General features: G+C 42.5%; 1 protein-coding gene across 1 annotated transcript in view; it reads right to left on the bottom strand.

The window, feature by feature from the left end:
- Positions 1–7,081: 7,081 nt before the first annotated feature.
- The window catches only part of LOC139385998 (G-protein coupled receptor 4-like), a 46,602-nt gene continuing 30,693 nt past the window's right edge, over positions 7,082–22,990 (bottom strand). The window contains exon 2 of the mRNA XM_071131315.1: positions 7,082–9,271. Coding sequence (XP_070987416.1) covers positions 7,610–8,734 — 1,125 coding nt within the window. The 5' untranslated portion in view covers positions 8,735–9,271 and the 3' untranslated portion in view covers positions 7,082–7,609. The remainder of the gene's footprint in view (positions 9,272–22,990) is intronic.

Genomic DNA, 22,990 nt, shown 5'->3' on the forward strand with positions numbered 1-22,990 from the left:
TTGCAAATTTACTGTACTACACTATATGCAGCTGTTTCAATAGACAGTTGTAAAGTTAATCACTGTATGTATTGTACTGCATGAATATGTTTTGTAACTGCACTACTTTTTGTAGAATTGCAAGGCTGCCACATGCAGATGGAAGGACCGCTATATTCACTCGGGAGCAAGAGGCCGTTATAGTTGCCATGGTCCTTCAAGATAATGCAATACGACTCAGAGAAATCCAGGAACGAGTGATACAAGACAACACACACTTCCAGAGAATCGACAGTGTGAGCATTTCCACAATTGACCGTGTCCTCCATCGTAACAGGATGCGAATGAAACAAGTATACAGAGTACCTTTTGAGCGCAACTCACCAAGGGTGAAAGAACTGCGAGCTCAGTATGTGCAAGTAAGTGTACATTCAGAAACATTTACTGTAATCCAGATTGTATACAGTACTAACACATACTATGTGAATTACATTACTCTTCAGTACATACAAGGTATGTGAATCAGAAGCCTAATTGTACTCTACAGTATAGCACTGTCTCTGTACGACTTACAAAATCCTACATACAGTATATTGAATTTCTACACAGACAATATTTGACTTGGAATCCTTGGACAGACCCCATGAGTTCATCTTTGTCGATGAAGCAGGCTTCAATCTAACAAAGAGGAGAAGGAGAGGCAAAAACATGATTGGACAGCGGGCCATTGTTGAAGTCCGTGGTCAACGAGGTGGTAATGTCACAATCTGTGCTGCAATTAGCAACCATGGTGTTCTACATCACCATGTTACACTCGGGCCATATAACACCCAGCACCTTCTAAGATTTATTGCCAATCTAAGATATATTTTATTTGAGCAGCAGGTTCAAGAGCAGCAGGGGCAGAGCTAAATGAGAATCCCATTCCCACCTATGTGATAGTGTGGGACAATGTCAGTTTCCACTGATGAGATGAGGTTTTGTGTTTAATGTTTTCAGGAAATGGAGCAAGGTTTCAGAAATTGTGTTTTAGCAATTGAGAAAAACTGTATTACAATATTATTAGATGTCAGATATCCCTGTGGCAGAACCCTTTGAAGAACCCTTTTGGGTTCCAAGTTTAACCCTCTGTGGAAAGGGTTCTACATGGAACCCAAAATGGTTCTTCAAGGGGTTCTCTCATGGGGATAGCCCAGTTGGGAACAGTGAGGCCTAAGGATTTATCTTTTCAATAATATTTTTATGATATTCTAATAATATTATTATTTTCAATGATATTCATATTTAATCTCTTTAGTTTGTGTTGGAAAGGAAAGGGTTAACACCGAAGAGAAAAAAAAAGATCCAATCAGGATTTTTCTTTGATGGTCTCCGGGGAGATAAAATAAGTGACTTGAAGGAGTCGGAGGTTCACTCCAAAAAGTCCGCAGATGTGGTATTGTGACCTACTGCAGCCGCTAGCTAGCTAGACCGTGAGAAAACTGGTACTCGCTATTGCCTTCTAGAAGGCAGACGATTCCATACGTTTTTGTAAAAACGGTCCCACCCATAAGTCAAACTGTGATTGGTTGATTCCACTGTCACTCAGAAATCCTGTCCTAATAAAGTTGAATGTAGGATGCCTTCTATCGACAGTGTCTTCAGAAAGTATTGATACACCTTGACTTGTTCCACAATTTGTTGTGTTGCAGCCTGATTTTTTCTCTCTCACCCATCTACACACAATACCCCATAGTGACAAAATGAAAACATATTTTTTGCAAATGTACTAATAATTGCTCAAATATTGCTAGACAGACATTTCCAAGCCTTGCCATAGGTTTTCAAGAGTCACCCTGCTCAAAGGGATATTCAATGTCTGCTTTTTTTGCCCATTTACCAATAGGTGCCCTTCTTTGCGAGGCATTGGAAAACCTCCCTGGTCTTTGTGGTTGAATCTGTGTTTGAAATTCACTGCTCAACTGAGGGATCTTACAGATAATTGTATGTGTGGGGTACAGAGGTGAGGTAGTCATTCAAAAATCATGTTAAACACTATTATTGCACACAGAGTGAGTCCATGCAGCTTATTATGTGACTTGTTAATCAAATCTTTTCTCCGGAAATTATTTAGACTTGCCATAACAAAGGGGTTGAAAACTTATTGACTCAAGAAATTTTAGCTTTTCATTTTTTATTAATTAGCAAAAATGTCTAAAAACATAATTCCACTTTGACATTATGGGACATTGTGTGTAGGCCAGTGACACAAAATCTCAATGTAATAAATGCTTTAATTCAGGCTGTAACATAACAAAATGTGGAAAAGGTCAGTACTATTTGAAGGCACTGTAGCTTCTGAGGCCCTAGCCAATGGCTGTTTTTGTATTCTTATGATTGGGACCTACTTGCTTTGGGTAGATTTTTTTGGTTTTGTTTGGTATTACGTGTTGGAAGATTTTTTTCCCACACTGAAGGCCTACGTCCAATAGCCATGGTTCGCCACTGCGTAAAACCCTTTTAGGTTTTAGGTATAACCTTTTTTCTAAGAGTGTACAGTCTGTCTTGATGTTATGTTGCTTCCAAGGTCTCTGCTAATGCTCTTCTACATTTGTACAAAATTATATTACATTTTTGCCCATACAGCGCATTTAGCTAATTTAATTATGCTGCAGTAGTTTGTGTCGGGGGGATAGGGTCAGTTTGTTATAACTGGAGTACTTCTCCTGTCTTATCCGGTGTCCTGTGTGAATTTAAGTATGCTCTCTCTAATTCTCTTTTTCTCTCGGAGGACCTGAGCCCTAGGACCATGCCTCAGGACTACCTGGCATGATGACTCCTTGCTGTTCACAGTCCACCTGGCCGTGCTGCTGCTCCAGTTTCAACTGTTCTGCCTGCGGCTATGGAATCCTGACCTGTTCACCGGATGTGCTACCTGTCCCAGACCTGCTGTTTTCAACTCTCTAGAGACAGCAGGAGTGGTAGAGATACTCTTAATGAGCGGCTATGAAAAGCCAACTGACATATACTCCTGAGGTGCTGACTTGCTGCACGCTCGACAACTACTGTGATTATTATTATTTGACCATGCTGGTCATTTATGAACATTTGAACATCTTGGCCATGTTCTGTTATAATCTCCACCCGGCACAGCCAGAAGAGGACTGGCCACCCCTCATAGCCTGGTTCCTCTCTAGGTTTCTTCCTAGGTTTGGCCTTTCTAGGGAGTTTTTCCTAGCCACTGTGCTTCTACACCTGCATTACTTGCTGTTTGGGGTTTTAGGCTGGGTTTCTGTACAGCACTTTGAGGTATCAGCTGATGTACGAAGGGCTATATAAATAAATTTGATTTGATTTGAATAGGAACCACCAAACTAGATCACAATGAAGCAGGCAGAAATAATTAAGCAATTTATATTACTGGCTAAAGGTTCCATTCTAACATGTCATATTAAATAGAAAACTACATATTCTGCCATATGTACAGTACCAGTCAAAAGTTTGGACACACTTACTCATTCCAAAGGTTTTTCTTTCTTTTTTTTAAACTATTTTCTACATTGAAGAATAATAGTGAAGACATCAAAACTATGAAATAACACATATGTAGTAACCAAAAAGTGTTAAACAAATCAAACTATATGTTCTATTTTAGATTCTTCAAAGTAGCCCCCCTTTGCCTTGAAGACAGGTTTGCACACTTGGCATTCTCTCAACCAGCTTCATGAGGAATGCTTTTCCAACAGTCTTGAAGGAGTTCCCACATGCTGAGCACTTGCTGGCTGCTTTTCCTTCACTGCAGTCCAACTCATCCACAACCATCCCAATTTGGTTGAGGTCGGGTGATTGTGGAGGCCAGGTCATCTGATGCAGCACACCATCACTCTCCTTCTTGGTCAAATAGCCCTTACACAGCCTGGAGCTGTGTTTTGGGTCATTGTCCTGTTGAAAAACAAATGATAGTCCCACTAAGCGCAAACCAGATGGGATGGCGTATCGTTGCAGAATGCTGTGGTAGCCATGCTGGTTAAGTGTGCTTTGAATTCTAAATAAATCACAGACAGTGTCACCAGCAAAGCACCTCTACACCATCACACCACCTCCTCCATGCTTCACAGTGGGAGCCAAACATACTCTGCGTCTCACAAAGACACAGAGGTTGGAACCAAGAAATCTCAAATTTGGACTCATCAGATCAAAGGATATATTTCAACCGGTCTAATGTCCGTTGCTCGTGTTTCTTGGCCCAAGCAAGTCTCTTTTTCTTATTGGTGTCCTTTAATAGTGGTTTCTTTGCAGCAATTCGACCATGAAGGCATGATTCACACAGTCTCTTCTGAACAGTTGATGTTGAGATGTGTTTGTTACTTGAACTCTGTGAAGCATTTATTTGGGCTGCAATTTCTGAGGCTTGTAACTCTAATGAACTTATCCTCTGCAGCAGAGGTAACTTTGGGTCTTCCTTTCTTGTGGCGGTCCTCATGAGAGCCAGTTTCATCATAGCGCTTGATAGTTTTTGTGACTGCACTTGAAGAAACTTTCAAAGTTCTTGAAATGTTCTGCATTGACTGACCTTCATGTCTTAAAGTAATGATGGACTGTCCTTTCTCTTTGCTTATTTGAGCTGGTCTTGCCATAATATGGAGTTGTTTTCTATGCAAATAGAGCTATCTTCTGTATACCACCCCTACCTTGTCACAACACAACTAATAGGCTCAAACATTTTGAAGGAAATAAATTCCATTAACTTTTAACAAGGCCCATCTGTTAATTGAAATACATTCCAGGTGACTACTTCATGAAGCTGGTTGAGATAATGCCAAGAGTGTGCAAAGCTGTCATCAAGGCAAAGGGTGGAGAATCTCAAATATAACAGATATTTAGATTTATTTAACACTTTTTTGGTTACTACATGATTCCATATGTGGTATTACATCGTTTTGATGTCTTCTGTTATTCTACAATGTAGAAAATAGTACAAATAAAGAAAAACCCTGGAATGAGTAGGTGTATCCAAACTTTTGACTGGTACTGTGAATATTTTATACTTAAAATTATTCCACATTTCAGTTGTGTAAAGAGAAGGTATTCTAGTTGGATATCAGATTTCATGGAATGGATATGAACATGAAACCTTCGATGAAATGAATGGACATCTGTTGAAAACAACAGTTTCCATAAATACGGGACTGTTATCTTTTGCCAGAATCCTCTCAACAGCACGTGTCAGGAACCAAAACTCTGGAGTATATTGATGTGCGAGACTCAAGCCACATTTTTGTTTTACAGAGGATACCACAAAATACTGTGGTAAAGAAGATGATGATTGTGTGAATGAAAACGCCAGCACAATGAGATAGTAATTACATAAGAAGTTATTTGTAGCTCTGCCTGAAAATTCACAGTATCACACGTCACTGCTTTCAGTGTATTCACTGTGTATCATTGTGATAGAATGAACAGTATCTTACTGTACCATACAAATGAATGTGTTCATTTGGGTAAAAGCTTACAGTAATTTCAAGCTTGGGTTCATCAGCGAGTAATATAGTATACCAATGATAATTTGCATGACAATCCAAATGTACAGTAGTAATGCACGACAAAGGTCATTACTCACAGTGTTAGTTATTTCTGATTGATATAGGACAATTGGGGCACACTAACACCTTGTCTTATCACTGAGGATATCAATCAAACAAAATGCCTCGAGATAGTTTCTCTTATTTTGTGTCAGTGTCAAGCCAGTGATTTGGTTTGTGGGAAACGTTAGAGGAAATTTCAGTTCAGAATGAACATGGGTTGATGATGCCAATGAATTAGCAAGGGAAAGCCTTGTTTCCGCAGTTTGTGTTTTATCTGTAGGTTGGCAGGGTGCATTGGAGAGACCTGTTTGTGGTAAGATGCAGTGTGATTTGTTTCCGCAGATTCTAAGCGGTGCTCACTAAAGCAAAGTGTGGGCTGTCATGCTAAGATTACACAAGCGTAATAATAGAGAAAGGACTGTTTTGGTTACAGCATGGCCATTATTATATCTGATTAAGAGCCCTACGCCAACAACAACAACAACAAACATCAGTGGGCTAGGGCTGTGATATTTCACTGGTCGTTCTTTCTGTGACAAGATCTCCTTCAGAAATAACATTTTGTACAGACTCCAGGCAAACCTAGTGTGTGTCACTTGTTTATGCCTCCTCCTGAAGCTGCCACAATTAGGTGATTCAGAATCCATTTGAAGAAATAACTTCATCTAATTCAAATACTCATTCGTATGTTGTCATATTGTCATAACAAAGTAGGTCACGAGGCTCGCTTTAAACCCCTTAATATCAATGAAAACATAACCTGCCTCTCGGAGATAAGAAGCCCATTGTATTTGAACTATTGACCTTGATCCTTTCCATGTCATTGAGCAACAGCCTTAACCCATGGAGGCAGAGCGAGAGGCTGCAGATGGCCCCAATCTGATCTGGGAAACATTTTACAGGCAGAGCTGTGATCACATCTGATTAGGAATCTCACTGGCTCATTAGTGGTGATGAGGGTGATAGCTGCCGTACCCTGCTTACTTTAAATAGGCACATCATGCAGGACTTGCAATGCCATTGTAGTGTGGACCCAGATCACACTGCACTGTTTTCATTGGGAGGAGTTGTCTCCCTGACATCTCAAGAACTACCACACTGGAACAATGTGACAGTCCCATCGACACACCATCAATATCGTGGTCCGTCAGCCACAGGACCGCCCCCCCCCCCCCCCAGTGGAATTACCCATCATCCTCATTATCACATCAGTGAATGGTGTGATAAGCGGTGTGAAAGTAATTTGGAGTTTTATGTCTGATTTTCGGATATGACAGACAAGACCCAAGAAATGTTGATGGACATTAATCATAAGTGTTTGTTATTCTATCTATTCAAATAGGTACCAACTGCAAGACAACATACAGTAGTTTCAAGAGTATGACAATGAACATTGAAGAAGGACACAACACTGTTACCAGGTCCATGGTCAACACACTAATGCTTTTACGGCAACACATCAACCATAAAGTTGACCCCCCTCGGTTTCCTGACATTATATTTGTTCAAAGTACTGTTACATCAGACACAACACAATTGAAACAATGATATAATTTATTTCCCAGTGAAATTGTCGAACAAAACAAGTATTATTGTGCTTCGCTCTCTGGCTGACAGAACACATTTGGGATTTTTGGAGCTGTTACGAGGCATCTGGAGCTCATTGAAAGAGAAATGTAAACATGTCGAATCCATGGTTAGATAACCTTGTCCCAACTAGAACACAAACCTACTATAGATCACGAGGAGGAGAAAGAAACCGTTTGATGGCAAACATCCTTTGTTTCACATTGCATCACATCTATGCCACTGAACATACTATAGTCTTTCTTACGGTTGTCACAATGTATCCATGGTCCATCTTGATTTGATTATATTTGTCTATATCAAACACATTTCAATCACAGTTTACCATATGAGGTACATAATATGAGGTGTCATTCCCAAAACTAATAAAACAGCTAAAACATTACACATAATAAAACCTCTCCCATTTTCTATGCAACATAAACTGACCCACTTCCTCATAGTCTTGGGTTTTTCTCATGGCGGATCAGGATGGCTGTTCATTTCTTAACACTGAGTATGGTCATCTGAAGACACTCCTCTTTGAGGGCCACCAGCTCTGTCTTGTAGGTGCTGGCCTTGACCTCGCTGTACAGGCCCAGCTGCTTTTTGGTGGACAGTGGTGTCTCCAAGGTGAAAGATCCGGCTGCCAGTGCATCAGCTGGCGCGGGCGAGTTCCGCTTGAAGACACCCAGCAGGGTGGTGAGCGCGTGACCGACGTCATGTCGTGCGCCCTCGTTAACAAAACAGTAGAGGATGGGGTCAGCCACACAGTTCAGGCTGGTGAGCGCCAGCGCCACATGGTAGGCTGCAAACAGGTCCTCCTCTGCGCCACAGTCGCAGGGCTTCTGGAGGAAGAGGATGCTGCGACACAGCAGGAGCAAGTGGTATGGCCCGAAGCACAGCAATACGATCAGGATTAGACTCAGCGCCAGGCGCTTGATCTTCGCCTTCTCGTGACACTCCGTGGACACATTGCCGCGCACCGCCCGCAGAATGCCCCGGTACGCACCCAGCATGATCAGCCAGGGCACCAGGAAACCCAGAAAGGTCCGGTAAAGGTTCATGCCCGCCACCCAGTCTTGCATGGGGTACTTCTCGAAGCAGAAGGTGTGGTTGAAACGGTCCTGGAAGAGCTCGTCGTGGAAGAGTGGCGCAGAATTGGCCACTATCTCGATGGTCCACACCACGGAACTGACCAGCACGGCAGTTTTCACCCGCCGGACCTTGGCGAACTTGAGCGGGTAGGCCACGGCCAGGTATCGGTCGATGGAAATGCAGCAGAGGAAGGCGATGCTGACGTAGATGTTGGTGTAGAAGATGAAGCCGAAGAGCTTGCAGGAATTCTGGCCATGAATCCAGTCGTCGTGCTGGAGGAAGTAGTCGATCCATAGGGGCAGGGTGCCGATGTAGAGGAGGTCAGCCAAGGAGAGGTTGATCAAGTAGATGCCCAGCTCGTTTTTCTGCTTCACCTGCAAGTAAGCTGCCCACAGAGCCATGCAGTTGGTCGGCAGGCCCAGGACGATGACAATTATGTACAGCGTAGGCTGGAAGTACTGGTCGATCTTCGAGTCCACATTACAGAAGGAAATGTTGCACATTGTCCTCATATTCTGTAGGTGCATTGTTTATTTTGTGACTAAGCGTTTAAAGGGCCGGGACAATCCGACATGTTGTTGTTAATGAGAAGGAAAGAGGGAAAACGACATTCCGTTAAGTGACGTTTCCTTTTTGTTGTTAAGTAATTCCTTATATCCAGGCCTGAAAGCACACTTTCTCTCCAGATGGGCTTCACATGTCAAACAGATGTTTCCCATTTCACGGCTGGTCCCACACCTTTTTCGAATGAGGAAGAAGATGAGAGAAAAAAAAGTGGTGAAATAAAACCCCTCTTATGAACAAAGAGCCAGGCCTCCACTCCGGCACAAGGACATCATAAATCTTGGAGAGATTATTGTCCAAGGTCTGTCGCTAGCTGTGGAGAGGGAGGTGGGGAGGTGGGGAGGTTGATGGGGTGTAGGGGGATGAGAGCTCTTCTGCTGGATGAGAGCTCTTCAAACGCCAAAGAACACACCCTTCCTCCAAGACTGTCACTGACGATCTGTGCCACGCACACAGCAGCAGCAGGCGATCTGTTAACAGGCCTCTTCGGCACTGCCCATCTAAAACAGAAGAAAGGAGAGTGTGTGAGAGTGTGTATTGCCCATTTCAATTCGTTTCAGTTTTCCAACCCAGTTAGTTGTTCACATACAGTTGATGTTTATGCACTTGGATTGAATGGTCAGATCCTTACTCTATATCAGCTTTCTGTACCTATTGTTTCTGGTATCTACTCTAACCTTGAACTTACAATACTCCTCGCCTCTGCTTGTTTTCATGTTGAAGCCATAATGATTTATTCTTAGATCATTCCAATCTGACCAACAGTCTCTCACACTCGTATGTTTTCACTCATAGTGTATGCATTACACAAGAGTATAAAAACATATTTGATACGAAAGTGTTTACTTTTCTATTGAAAACACAGCAATCACCGTAACCACAGTCCAAGGTTCTCCTTCTTGAACAGAAATACTGACGGACACAAGGGACAGCCCTTTCTAATCCACCTGTCATGATTGGTCCAATTAGTCCCAATTCTGATGGAAACTGCACCAATCCCTAGTAGTATAATATTCAGTGGTTTCAACAGTAATTACGACCATGAAAGATACCATGCTAGTCTTTGTTGTGAAAGGAAGGATGGGCCACTCCTATGGTGACCGTGTCAAATGCAGTTCAATGGGAACGATCCTTCTGATATTCAGCAGAATAACTGGGTTACAAAGCACATAGTCAGCAAGCCATAATAAAAAGTGCTTAGCGTTACGGCTCCTGTTAGTACCCACAATAGGAGAGATAAAATGACACAGTCATGGTGGCGAGGGACCAATAATGTAAATCATTCTCATCGGTTCACAAGTACGCCCATGTGAACGTGTGTGTGTTTGTATGGGTACTGGCAAGTCGAGATGCACCCAGAGGATTGTTGAAAAACGTATTTTGTGAAAGAACAAAGTGAGGGCTTTTCGAATTCCAGGTCATGGGGTTTGGGTTGACAAATGCTCCAAGCAGCTTCCAGCGTCTCATGGACCTGGTGTTGTCTGATTTAGGGTGGACAACATGTTTGGTGTACTTAGATGACTTCATAGTGTTTGGTCGTACATTCCAAGAGCATGTGAAGCGTTTAGACAAGGTTTTCAGCAGATTGGAGCAGGCAGGACTTAAGGTGAAGCCATCTAAGTGCCACATGTTCAGGTCGCAGATGAGCTACCTGGGACACATCATCTCGGGCTGAGGGAGTGTCCACTGACCCCATGAAAACAGAGACAGTCAGGTCATGGCCTAGCCTCAAGTCGCTGACAGAGGCAAGAAGCTTTCTAGGCCTGGCGTCATACTACAAGAGGTTCATAACAGATTTTGCAGCTATGGCGGAGCCTTTGTACAGGTTAACAGATAAGGGGAAAAGTCCAAGCTTACCACATCCCCCATACTGGCTTTCCCGGGACCCAAATCTAGATTTCATCATGGATACCAACACATGTGACACAGGCATAGGGGGCAGTCCTCTCCCAGAAATACAAGGGTAGAGAGAGAGAGAGAGTAGTAGCATATGCCAGTCGGGCACGGTCAAAACAGGAGATTAAGTATTCAAATACGAAGAAGGAGCTTCTTGCTGTGGCAGTGTTTCCAACACTTTTTGCTGGAGAGGAAATTTCTACTGAAAACTGATCACAGCTCACTGAGGTTGGCTAGGGACAGTTGGCGAGATGGTTAGAGAAACTGGGTCAGTTTGACTATGATATTGTCCACAGGCCAGGGAGACTGCACAGTAATGCTGATGGTGTGTCACGCCGACACACACAGACAGAGTGTGGACACAGCTGTCTCACAGGAGGCCACTGTCAATCTGAGAGCCATCGTAAACAAGCCTCAGGATGTCCCCATTGAGCCTGTAGCTGGAGCTCAAACAAGCCAGGCAGGATCCAGAAATGCAGCTTTCCATTTGGAAGCACAGGATAGAGACCCAGTGGTCTTCCAGTTAAAGACATGGAAAACAAGAGGGTAGAGCAGAGCTCCCTGTGGAGTTGCAATCGGAGCCAAAGTTTAGGCCTTTCAAACAAGTGTGAGGGGCATTACATGTGAATAATAAGGTGTTATGCCTTAATAGTCAAAACTATGAGACAGACGACACCTGCCTGCGCCATCCAACATCACTACTCTGGACGGTTCTGACTTAGAATATGTGGACAACTACAAATACCTAGGTCTCTGGTTAGACTGTAAACTCTCCTTCCAGACTCACATCAAACATCTCCAATCCAAAATTAAATCTAGAATTGGCTTCCTATTTCGCAACAATGCATCCTTCACTCATGCTGCCAAACATACCCTTGTAAAACTGACCATCCTACCGATCCTCGACTTCGGCGATGTCATTACAAAATAGCCTCCATTGGATGCAGTCTATCACAGTGCCATCCGTTTTGTCACCAAAGCCCCATATACTACCCACCACTGCGACCTGTACGCTTTCGTTGGCTGGCCCACGCTTCATACTCGTCGTCAAACCCACTGGCTCCAGGTCATCTACAAGATCCTGCTAGGTAAAGTCCCCCCTTATCTCAGCTCGCTGGTCACCATAGCAGCACCCACCTGTAGCACGTGCTCCAGCAGGTATATCTCTATGGTCACCCCCAAAACCAATTCTTCGTTTGGATGCCTCTCCTTCCAGTTCTCTGCTGCCAATGGCTGGAACGAACTACAAAAATCTCTGAAACTGGAAACACTTATCTCCCTCACTAGCTTTAAGCACCAGCTGTCAGAGCAGCTCACAGATTACTGCACCTGTACATAGCCCATCTGTAATTTAGCCCAAACAACTACCTCTCCCCCTACTGTATTTATTTATTTTGCTCCTTTGCACCCCATTATTTCTATCTCTACTTTGCACATTCTTCCACTGCAAATTTACCATTCCAGTGTTTTACTTGCTATATTGTATTTACTTCGACACCATGGCCTTTTTTTTGCCTTTACCTCCCTTTTCTCACCTCATTTGCTCACATTGTATATAGACTATTGTATATAGTATGTGCAAAAGGTGCAAGGGTATTTTAGCACTGTAAGGGAAGCTGTAAAGAGAAATCACCTAAAAGCCACAGGTAAACAAAAGCAATACTTTGATCTGAATGTGACACCCCAGAGGTACGAAGAAAATGAATATGTTTGACTTAGAGACTACCAGAGGAAAAAGGGGTTGTCACCCAAACTGATAAAGAAACTCAAAGATCCTTTCAAAATCGCAAAAAAACTGTCAGATGTGCTGTATGAAGTAGTACAGTGTAATGGACCTTAAATGGACCTTATCATGCCGTGGTACAGTACAACAGGCTCAAACCTTACTTTGGGGTTGTTTCAGAGCATGAGGTCCCTGGCACGGGACAAGATACTGAGTTGAGCATTGACTCATTTGTGCCTAATCAGTCATACTAGCTCTCAAGGAAACCGGATGCTCTGAGGAAAAAGCAACCAATGTTGCCTAGGTTACCCTTCAGGAGAAGGATGGTGGACATTGTGAGAGTGTGGGCTCCAAGGGATATTAATACCTCAGTGGAACGGGGCACTGTCAGGACTGAAAGCTCAGTCAACGACAGAGAGACTCATACCACACAAACGGACGTGAACACCGAGTTGCCCCGTGCACCTGCAAGAGAAAGTGTCTCCTTTGAGAAGATCACATGGGTCATGGTGGTTAGACCCAAAATAACTATTAGGAGGCCTGTTTTGAGATGTCACACGGTCAAAGCATTCTGAATGTGTTTGATTACTGGATACTTCTCAGAGGGTATTTTCTGTGTGTTTGTCCAGGTTATTAAACAGGGTGTGTTCAGTTTAAGAAGGGGGTAACGTAATGTTTTACATAATTGAAAGTCTCTCAGCCTATCACACAATGTTCAGGGATGATAACTGCTGAGGGCCTAAAAAGGTGACACTTTTTTGTTGTTGCACTGAAACGTGCAAAAAAATCCCTGCTAGGGGGAAATGCAGATTTGAACTAATTCAACAACAAATAATATTATCGACATGATCAGTCTGTGTGTAAAATAAAAAGTGGTTCATGTGAACCTAAGTCACAGCTAAAATAAAATGTAAAGAAAGCATTCCAATGGTATTTGTTGCCTAGACTTTACTGCAAGTGACACTCATGTCTTGAGAAAAAAAACAATACACTAATATTGCAGTTAGCCATGACAGCCTTTATAACAGAACACTAGTGACCACACACGTGAATATTGCACTTGGGGGAAAAAACATCTGGAAGTAGAAATAGAATGAAACAAACAGGCATTCTATTTTTGCTCTATTATACTGGCCACTATAGACATCGATCAAGTGCACAAGGCTACATGTGTGCAAAAATAACGCTCACCGAGTTAAAAATATATATACCCCCCCCCCCCACACTCACACACACACACACACGTGTTACTGTCAAGTTCAACACAACAAAAACAATATATTTGGGCTACACTGCACATTATTACATTGTACACTTTCTGCCTGTGGACATCTGTTCTACAATGTGCCAGCAAAAGTGAGAAAGAGGGATAGTGTGTGGTGTTCCTTTCACCTCTATAGTGACATCTATCTGAAGCCAGGCCCTGCTCCAGCTACACAAGCAACGCCTCATTTACACCTAATTCTCTCATTCTGAAAATTAACCACATACTGTAGAGGGAAAACATTAGTTAACAGGTTAGTTGGTTTGCTAGTTAACATTTCACACAGATTGCCAGGATCCAGTAAGCAACCAACGTAACGCATTAGTTATAGTTAACACTAAAGTGAATTGGTTATGTTACCAATGTTAGCTCATCTGATGTTGTAACGTTAGCTAGCTGTCGGACTTTATTAGCAAGCAAATTTTTACATCATGAACTCAATTATTTGATCATATAGGTTGGCTAATGTTGCTTAACATTTCTCTGGCTAGCTAACAAAGAATTTGATCCAGCTAACAAGATACTTAACAATGTTAATACTTGTTCCACCACACTTTCTCCCTCACCTCAAACTTTCAAAATACCAGTAGTTTTTCATTTACAGCTCATGAAGTACGCTTAATCACATTCTCACCCCCACCTCTGTGGTCAGGCTTCTCAGTTAATGTTACACCTTCGTTATCGTTCAGGGAACAGGCTGCTGTAACTGGCAAGCTTCATTTCCAGAGCGCGCGCTGATGCTGTAACTAATAAATTGGTTGTCTCTTCTTTCTGCAGCCGTGTGCTGCATTCTGTTGTTACGTTAAGCCAGCATTGCTCCAAACATGCATCACTCGCTCGTTTACAGCCAGTAGTGATCCAAATCCCCAACTCACCCAAACTTTTCTCATCGGATCTACACGAATCACGTAGGTCATCTATTTTGGAATCAAAACGGCAAATTCCGCCGAAAGGTGACTAGTTTGCATCCCTGGATGTCATGCAAATTAGTTGCTGTATGTGCGGTTTTTGGGAAGTCATTGTGTACACTGTCTGTCTGTTCATCCAATTAAAATTGCTTGATTATTCCATGGGAAATCAGTGTCCTAGAATGTTTACGCTAGTCAACATGCGAGTTTCGTTGGCCTTACAGGTTCGATTCATTATTTTAGGGTTATTTTAGGTCTTGTTTCAAAGTTTTCACAGATTTAAAGCTTACGTTGATCTGGTTTCTTTCTAGGAAACAAATATGAACACTGACACTAAAGAATGTGGTTTGTGCCTACAGTCAATTTCAAATGCTTATCTCAGTTTGTGCATGCGAGGGAGGAATCGTAACACTGCAATGTCAACTACAATATAATGTAGTTGTGAACTCTACCTGACCCTGGGACAAACTGGACTTAACATGCTTAGTGTTTGGTTGACTTTGAAGTTAATCATGCACAGGTTATTCTATTAATGTTCTTTAATGAAGCCAGTAGGTTACACACCCTGGTGATTATTATTGTATTTTAGACTGTGTTATTATTATATTACTTAGACTGTGTTGACAACTCTTCCTTCATGGCTCAGTGACCACACTGATGTTATCAGCACACCTGCGATAGTCTTTTGAAGGTTGCAGGCGTACTGATGACATTCATCAGGTTCAACATCTGCCAACAGCTCGCTTTTGGCTTATGAGCCTCAGCCTGTATGACGTAACTCATCAGAAGGGTGTTTTGTCCTGTGTCCTCATACCTGGTCAGTCAAGCCCAGAGACCTGATTGGCTGGATGACACATGGAATTGTGCTCTGGATAAACCTGTGCCATATTGGAACGTTACACTAGCCAGTAGTTTGTGAGGACTGGTTGTTGGCCATGCAGCCTTTAGATTCCAGTGAGAGCAGCAGGGAGAACTAGGGGAGCCTGTGCTAACCTGGAACACATCGTGCAAAAAAGCGTGGCGTTTGATTATCGAAGCCCCGATGTCGCACCCAGCAGCCCCGCACAACGCATTTGCCCTCCGCTCCCATAAATGTGCTTAGCTCACACTTTTTGCTCACTCTTACAAATGTAATTTCCGTTCAACTGATTTTAGTCTGTAGCTCGTTTGTTTTTGTGTCACAGGTGTCCATTGTCAAGGGGGTATATGTAGGATGCCTTTCCCTGTGTATATTCAGCTATAGTTTGTGTGAGAGTGTGTTCTCACACCATAATACAGTGTGTAACTGAAACTAATTGAAAACATTCATGTGGATCCTTGATGAACGATGGATCCCAACTTAACTAAGTCTAATTTCACAATGTCATTGTGAGCCCCACCACGATCTTGGTGTCACCTTTGTGTAGAAGTTATCATGATGTCCTAACTCACACAGAGTGCTGTTGGTCTGTGCCATTGTACACTGGTAATTGGGACACATGAAGGTCACCCTGTATAATGAATGAATAACAGTCCAGACTTTTCCATAGAACCACAGGTCTCACACTGTGATTAAGTACTCTAACAAAGAGTGCTCTAACAAAGACTGCTCTAACAAAGAGTGCTCTAACAAAGACTGCTCTAACAAAGAGTGCTCTAACAAAGACTGCTCTAACAAAGAGTGCTCTAACAAAGACTGCTCTAACAAAGAGTGCTCTAACAAAGACTGCTCTAACAAAGAGTGCTCTAACAAAGACTGCTCTAACAAAGTGCTCTAACAAAGAGTTAAGTGCTCTAACAAAGAGTGCTCTAACAAATAGTTAAGTGCTTCTACACCTGCATTGCTTGCTGTTTGGGGTTTTAGGCTGGGTTTCTGTACAGCACTTTGAGATATCAGCTGATGTACGAAGGGCTATATAAATACATTTGATTTGATTTGATCTAACAAAGAGTGCTCTAACAAAGATTTAAGTGCTCTAACAAAGACTGCTCTAACAAAGAGTTAAGTGCTCTAACAAAGAGTTCAAACGTTACAAGAACTTCCCAGTGAGCATTTCTGGATGTAGAGTGGTTTAACCATGAAAACAAAAGCTAAAGGACCTAACATAGGGAGAAAGCTCTCACTCAGACACAAGATTACAATGTTTTCTGGAGCATCAGAAACTGGGTGGTGGTTAGCCAAAGACTCAGGTTGACAGTGAAACACTGGAGTAAAAGTACTATTCCTCTGTGGCGAAGTGTCATTTCACGTTTTGCATGTTATTTTGGTAATAATACGTGTCACATATAAGTTTGCAAACAATGTATTTAGTTAATAAAGCCGCATACAAACATGGTCTCTTTTTTGCTATCTTGAGTAAGGCAACTCCAAAATGCAGGTGTTTCAGCCTAGCTCTGTCACTCCCTGGCCACCGCGGAGAAATGCCCACCCAGACCCTCCCCTATAGGTTCAGGTTTTGCGGCCGGAGTCCGCACCTTTTGCCCTGACCTTAGAGCTTTTTATGTCTCTATTTTGGTTTGGTCAGGGTGTGATTTGGGCGGCCATTCTATGTTCTATTTTCTATGTTTTTGTATTTCTTTGTTTTGGCCGGGTATGGTTCTCAATCAGGGGCAGCTGTCTGATTGGGAACCATACTTAGGTAGCATTTTCCCACATGGTTTTTGTGGGTAGATAATTTCGGTTTAGTGTTTTGTAGCTTACAGGACGGCTTCGGTTATTCTCTTTGTTATGTTTGTTATAGTGTTCAGTTCCAATAAAATGCATGAACACTTACCACGCTGTGATTTGGTCCGATGAGTCCTCTTCCTCTTCTTCAGACGACGAATACCGTTACAAGCTAAATGCTTTCTGTGGTGGTGGGGCAGCCAGCGGAAATACAGAGCGTAGGTTTGGTAATGTTCTAGTTGCGCCGTGATTGGCTCAGTGTTCTGTCACTCATGGGGACACTACGTCACCGCAAAATCTGCGGGGAGAGCTCAAAAATTCAAGCCCTTTGGGTGCTGCCAGAGAGTTACATTAGTTGTGCCCATCCAAGAAGGCATTAGTTGTGCCCATCCAAGAATGATATCTACAATATATCAATCTTAGCTAGCAAGCTAGCTGTCATCATCAAGAATCAAGTCGACAATCTACTGGCAAATCCTTTTCAATCCTTGTCATATGAAGAGAAATTAGATATAAAATGTCTCGGTGCTCATCGGCCGTTGTACATAAACATTACACAACTAGTCAGAAATCGCAAATTCAACAATGAGTGGTTTGGAAGGAAGCAGTGGCTAACTGCAAGCATCTTAAAGTAATCATTGCTTCCCCTGCCTGCTATTCAGTGGAGAGGGTGTTTGGTCCAAGTCTGAGTTTAAGGATTTAAAAAGGTCTGTCTGAAAGGGTTTCAAAACATGAGAATTGTGCATCACATATAAACAACGCTGTTAAACTGGGATTACTAGGGAAATCAAACGTTGTGGCTCAGCTAGACACTGCATATAAACGAGCCATCAACCTTCACAACCAACAAACGGAGGAGAATAGGTACACGCTTGACAGAATTCTAGCATGCATTAAATTGTGTGGCAATTACGGTGCCATGACGAGTCGGCCGGCTCCTTGAGCCCAGGCGTTTTCAGGTGTATTTTTGAGACCATGCGTGAAGGAGATTACAGGCTACAAAGGCATTATGACGACCAACCAATTTCTAAGGTTACATCAAGCACGATCCAAAACACACTTTTGGATTGTATGTATGAAGAGTACAGAGAAGCTATAGCTAAGGAGGTGTCTGAGACTCATTTTGCGTCTGTACAGGCAGTCGAGACCACTGATGTCTCCTGTAAATCATAGATGGTAATAGTGCTGCGCTACATGTTACCAGACCACAGTGTGTGTGGAGAGGTTTTTGAAGTTTGAAGTCCTAGCGCCACTGAATGTCAAGGAGAAGCTGGTTGCACAAATGTACGTGGTGTCCAAATGCTACTGAAGGAGACTTATCCAAACGCGTAATTTGTGCACTTTTTCGGCACACCAACTGAATCTAGCACTTCAGCAACTTTGTGCAGGGAGAGTGAGTGTGCTTAGTGTTTTTGGCAGACCAATCCTCCTTTTCCACCCAAAAGACTCTCTGCTCTCGCTGAATCAACGAACAGGTCACCAGGCCACTGGGTACACGATGGAACTTCAAAAGCAGAACCGTCAATGCTGTGTGGGAGGAGCGTGGGGCACTGGCCCAGTGCATGGAGGACATCCACACGCAGCCTGGATGGGATGAGATCATCATCAGCGAGGCTTATGGCCTGCCCATGAAACTCAAGAATCCCACATTTCTGCAACTGCTCGAGTTCTTTTCCTTGGTCATGCCAGAGATGGACGTTTTGTACAACATAATGCAGAAACGAAACATTGATGCAGAAGGAATCGCCAGAGCAATCAATAACTTCAAGGTGAACATTCAAAATATTTGCGAGCAAACTAATGCACTGGTCAAAGGACATGTTGATGCCACTGAGCCAAGGCGGAGCAAACTTAACCCTGCACCCGTGATGAAGGAGGCATGCGACACAACCGCTGCTCGTGTAAGAAAGGTTTTCTGAAAAGAACTACTTAATTGCAGCAAAGTTGGTGGACAGCTCATTTTTCTCCCAGTATGTTTATTGCTTTCTGACGGCAGAACTCCAGTGTGCTACCAATCTATGGCCTTTGGGCAACCAGGAGAAGTTGAAAACGGAGCTGTTCACTCTCTACCGGCATCCTGAGCTGCACACTGGAAAGACAGCACTTTCTTTACTTAAATCACTCAACGAGAACAACCTGCAGGAGGCCTTGTCTGAGATGGGTCTCTCTTCTCAAAATCATCATCACCACCGATGACAACCGCCGAGTCAGAGAGAAACTTTTCCCCCCTTAAAAAGATCAAAACAACTCGCAACTCCATGGGCGAGAAAAGGTTAAATGCATTGGGCCATGCTGTCAAACCAGCATGACTTCATCCAGAGAATGCCAGACTTTGATGACTAACTAATTGAGAAGTTTGCCCACGAGAAGGACCGCCTTGCCAACTTCCTGTTCAAGACAGCACAGCACAACAATGATGAGTCCATAAATATGTCTAGTATGCTGCTACATAAGTGATGTAATATGCCAGGGAGATATGTATACTGTAGCTAAGAAAGTAATACTAAGTATGTTGCGTAGTACGTAGTTAGTAGCCTATGTGTCTCACCCTAAGAATTTGGTCCCTTCCCTCCTTCGAACTTAGCCTACTGTTCTGACTTGGTGGTGCACATCTAGCCTATAGCTAGTTTTAGAGAAATGTCATCATTGAATATTGCAACAGATTTCATTGCATGCTTACCTGCCCCCATTGTAATAGCTTTCATTGTCTGCCCTATGTGCCCCCGTTATTTATCCTACGGTTCGGACTTGGTGTACATTCAGAATACTCTAAGAACAGCCCATATTCAGAATTACAGTGCCTTGCGAAAGTATTCGGCCCCCTTGAACTTTGCGACCTTTTGCCACATTTCAGGCTTCAAACATAAAGATATAAAACTGTATTTTTTTGTGAAGAATCAACAACAAGTGGGACACAATCATGAAGTGGAACGACATTTATTGGATATTTCAAACTTTTTTAACAAATCAAAAACTGAAAAATTGGGCGTGCAAAATTATTCAGCCCCTTTAATTTCAGTGCAGCAAACTCTCTCCAGAAGTTCAGTGAGGTTCTCTGAATGATCCAATGTTGACCTAAATGACTAATGATGATAAATACAATCCACCTGTGTGTAATCAAGTCTCCGTATAAATGCACCTGCACTGTGATAGTCTCAGAGGTCCGTTAAAAGCGCAGAGAACATCATGAAGAACAAGGAACACACCAGGCAGGTCCGAGATACTGTTGTGAAGAAGTTTAAAGCCGGATTTGGATACAAAATGATTTCCCAAGCTTTAAACATCCCAAGGAGCACTGTGCAAGCGATAATATGGAAATGGAAGGAGTATCAGACCACTGCAAATCTACCAAGACCTGGCCGTCCCTCTAAACTTTCAGCTCATACAAGGAGAAGACTGATCAGAGATGCAGCCAAGAGGCCCATGATCACTCTGGATGAACTGCAGAGATCTACAGCTGAGGTGTGAGACTCTGTCCATAGGACAACAATCAGTTGTATATTGCACAAATCTGGCCTTTATGGAAGAGTGGCAAGAAGAAAGCCATTTCTTAAAGATATCCATAAAAAGTGTCGTTTAAAGTTTGCCACAAGCCACCTGGGAGACACACCAAACATGTGGAAGAAGGTGCTCTGGTCAGATGAAACCAAAATTGAACTTTTTGGCAACAATGCAAAACGATATGTTTGGCGTAAAAGCAACACAGCTCATCACCCTGAACACACCATCCCGACTGTCAAACATGGTGGTGGCAGCATCATGGTTTGGGCCTGCTTTTCTTCAGCAGGGACAGGGAAGATGGTTAAAATTGATGGGAAGATGGATGGAGCCAAATACAGGACCATTCTGGAAGAAAACCTGATGAAGTCTGCAAAAGACCTGAGACTGGGACGGAGATTTGTCTTCCAACAAGACAATGATCCAAAACATAAAGCAAAATCTACAATGGAATGGTTCCAAAATAAACATATCCAGGTGTTAGAATGGCCAAGTCAAAGTCCAGACCTGAATCCAATCGAGAATCTGTGGAAAGAACTGAAAACTGCTGTTCACAAATGCTCTCCATCCAACCTCACTGAGCTCGAGCTGTTTTGCAAGGAGGAATGGGAAAAAATGTCAGTCTCTCGATGTGCAAAACTGATAGAGACATACCCCAAGCGACTTACAGCTGTAATCGCAGCAAAAGGTGGCGCTACAAAGTATTAACTTAAGGGGGCTGAATAATTTGGCACGCCCAATTTTTCAGTTTTTGATTTGTTAAAAAAGTTTGAAATATCCAATAAATGTCGTTCCACTTCATGATTGTGTCCCACTTGTTGTTGATTCTTCACAAAAAAATACAGTTTTATATCTTTATGTTTGAAGCCTGAAATGTGGCAAAAGGTCGCAAAGTTCAAGGGGGCCGAATACTTTCGCAAGGCACTGTATATCGCTGTCCATTTCAAAAGTGCTGAACAAATAGGTGGCATATAGGCTACATCCGTCTCAGCTTGCGCACGTCTTAATCGAAATTACGGCTTGTCTCTTAATCACTTATCGTCATAGTTTGTACATCGGCATTGTTATATTGCTTATATAGGTCTATCTCATTACTATGTTAGAATGATGCATTTCATTGTTTTTCTTACTTTGTGTGTTATAGTTAGCTCTGGTGCTTTTCTCCGCGAGGAGGGTGGTAAGTTATAGACCCAACAGCATTATATTACAGTATCCCCTCCCTGTAACCATGGTTGCCAGTGACAGTCTCTTCCCATTCAAATACTTTTGTTCAGCAAAAAGTTCAGTAATAGACCCATGTCATTCCAGTTCATATTGCGAGGGCTGTTTTGTTTGCGCAATACGCTGTCAGTGCGTCTATATGTTGTCTACAAAAGTGGATCCTTGTGATTGTATTGTCCTTCCTTTAGACCACATAGGACTAATAAAATACTTCAAATGGTAGGCTAATAGCCGAGTCTGGGTCTCTCTCTCTCTCTCTGGTGACTTAAAGAAGAGTAAAGTTAAGGCCTCAACATCTATCTGAATTTTGGTCGCTGTCCATTTCGAAATTGCTGAACGAATAGGCCTAACTCTTCGCAGCTCGTTTGCTTGCACTTGCTTATACTTAGAGCTAAGTGTTAATTATATCAGAACGAACACTGTGAACGTGAATGTAATAATGTTTGAGTATGGTTCAAAAATCAAAACTCATGTCGACATTCATTATTATTGAAGGAGAATGCGGCTTTTATCCATATTTATTGAAGCAAGTCAGCCATAAGCTCCACTCTTGGGACAGCTTGATGTAGACCCTAAATGTTTGTGGTCGCTGTTTGTAACAGTTATAATGCATTTCATGTATTGTTTGGAGTTGTGCAGTGGCTTTGCTGGCACACATCTTAAAAAATGGGTTGTTTGCCCCACCAAGCCCTACATGCTAAAATCACCACTGCTACTCCTAATAATTCAATGCATAAACACAACAACACAAGTAAATCCAGGACAAAGGGACCTAGACATAGTCGTCTTAATCTTAACTCATTAGACTCAATACTGTACCATCATGAAAGAGTTAAACATGATATGTAGCCATAGGAAAAACACTAGGATACATCTATTGAGATTAGCATCTATTTGGTTAGCTTAGTTTAACTAATCCTAATGCCAATGAAAACAGAGATTGCACAGTATTGAACTCACTAAACACATTGGCCTTTCTTTGTTTCCTTGGTTAATTTAGGTTAGTGGAGCATTAGCTTCAGGTTAGTCAGGGTTCACACAGCGGAAGAACAGCAACCTCCAAAC

The sequence above is a fragment of the Oncorhynchus clarkii genome, chromosome 27 (genome assembly GCF_045791955.1).
Source record: "Oncorhynchus clarkii lewisi isolate Uvic-CL-2024 chromosome 27, UVic_Ocla_1.0, whole genome shotgun sequence".
Taxonomy (NCBI): Eukaryota; Metazoa; Chordata; class Actinopteri; order Salmoniformes; family Salmonidae; genus Oncorhynchus; species Oncorhynchus clarkii.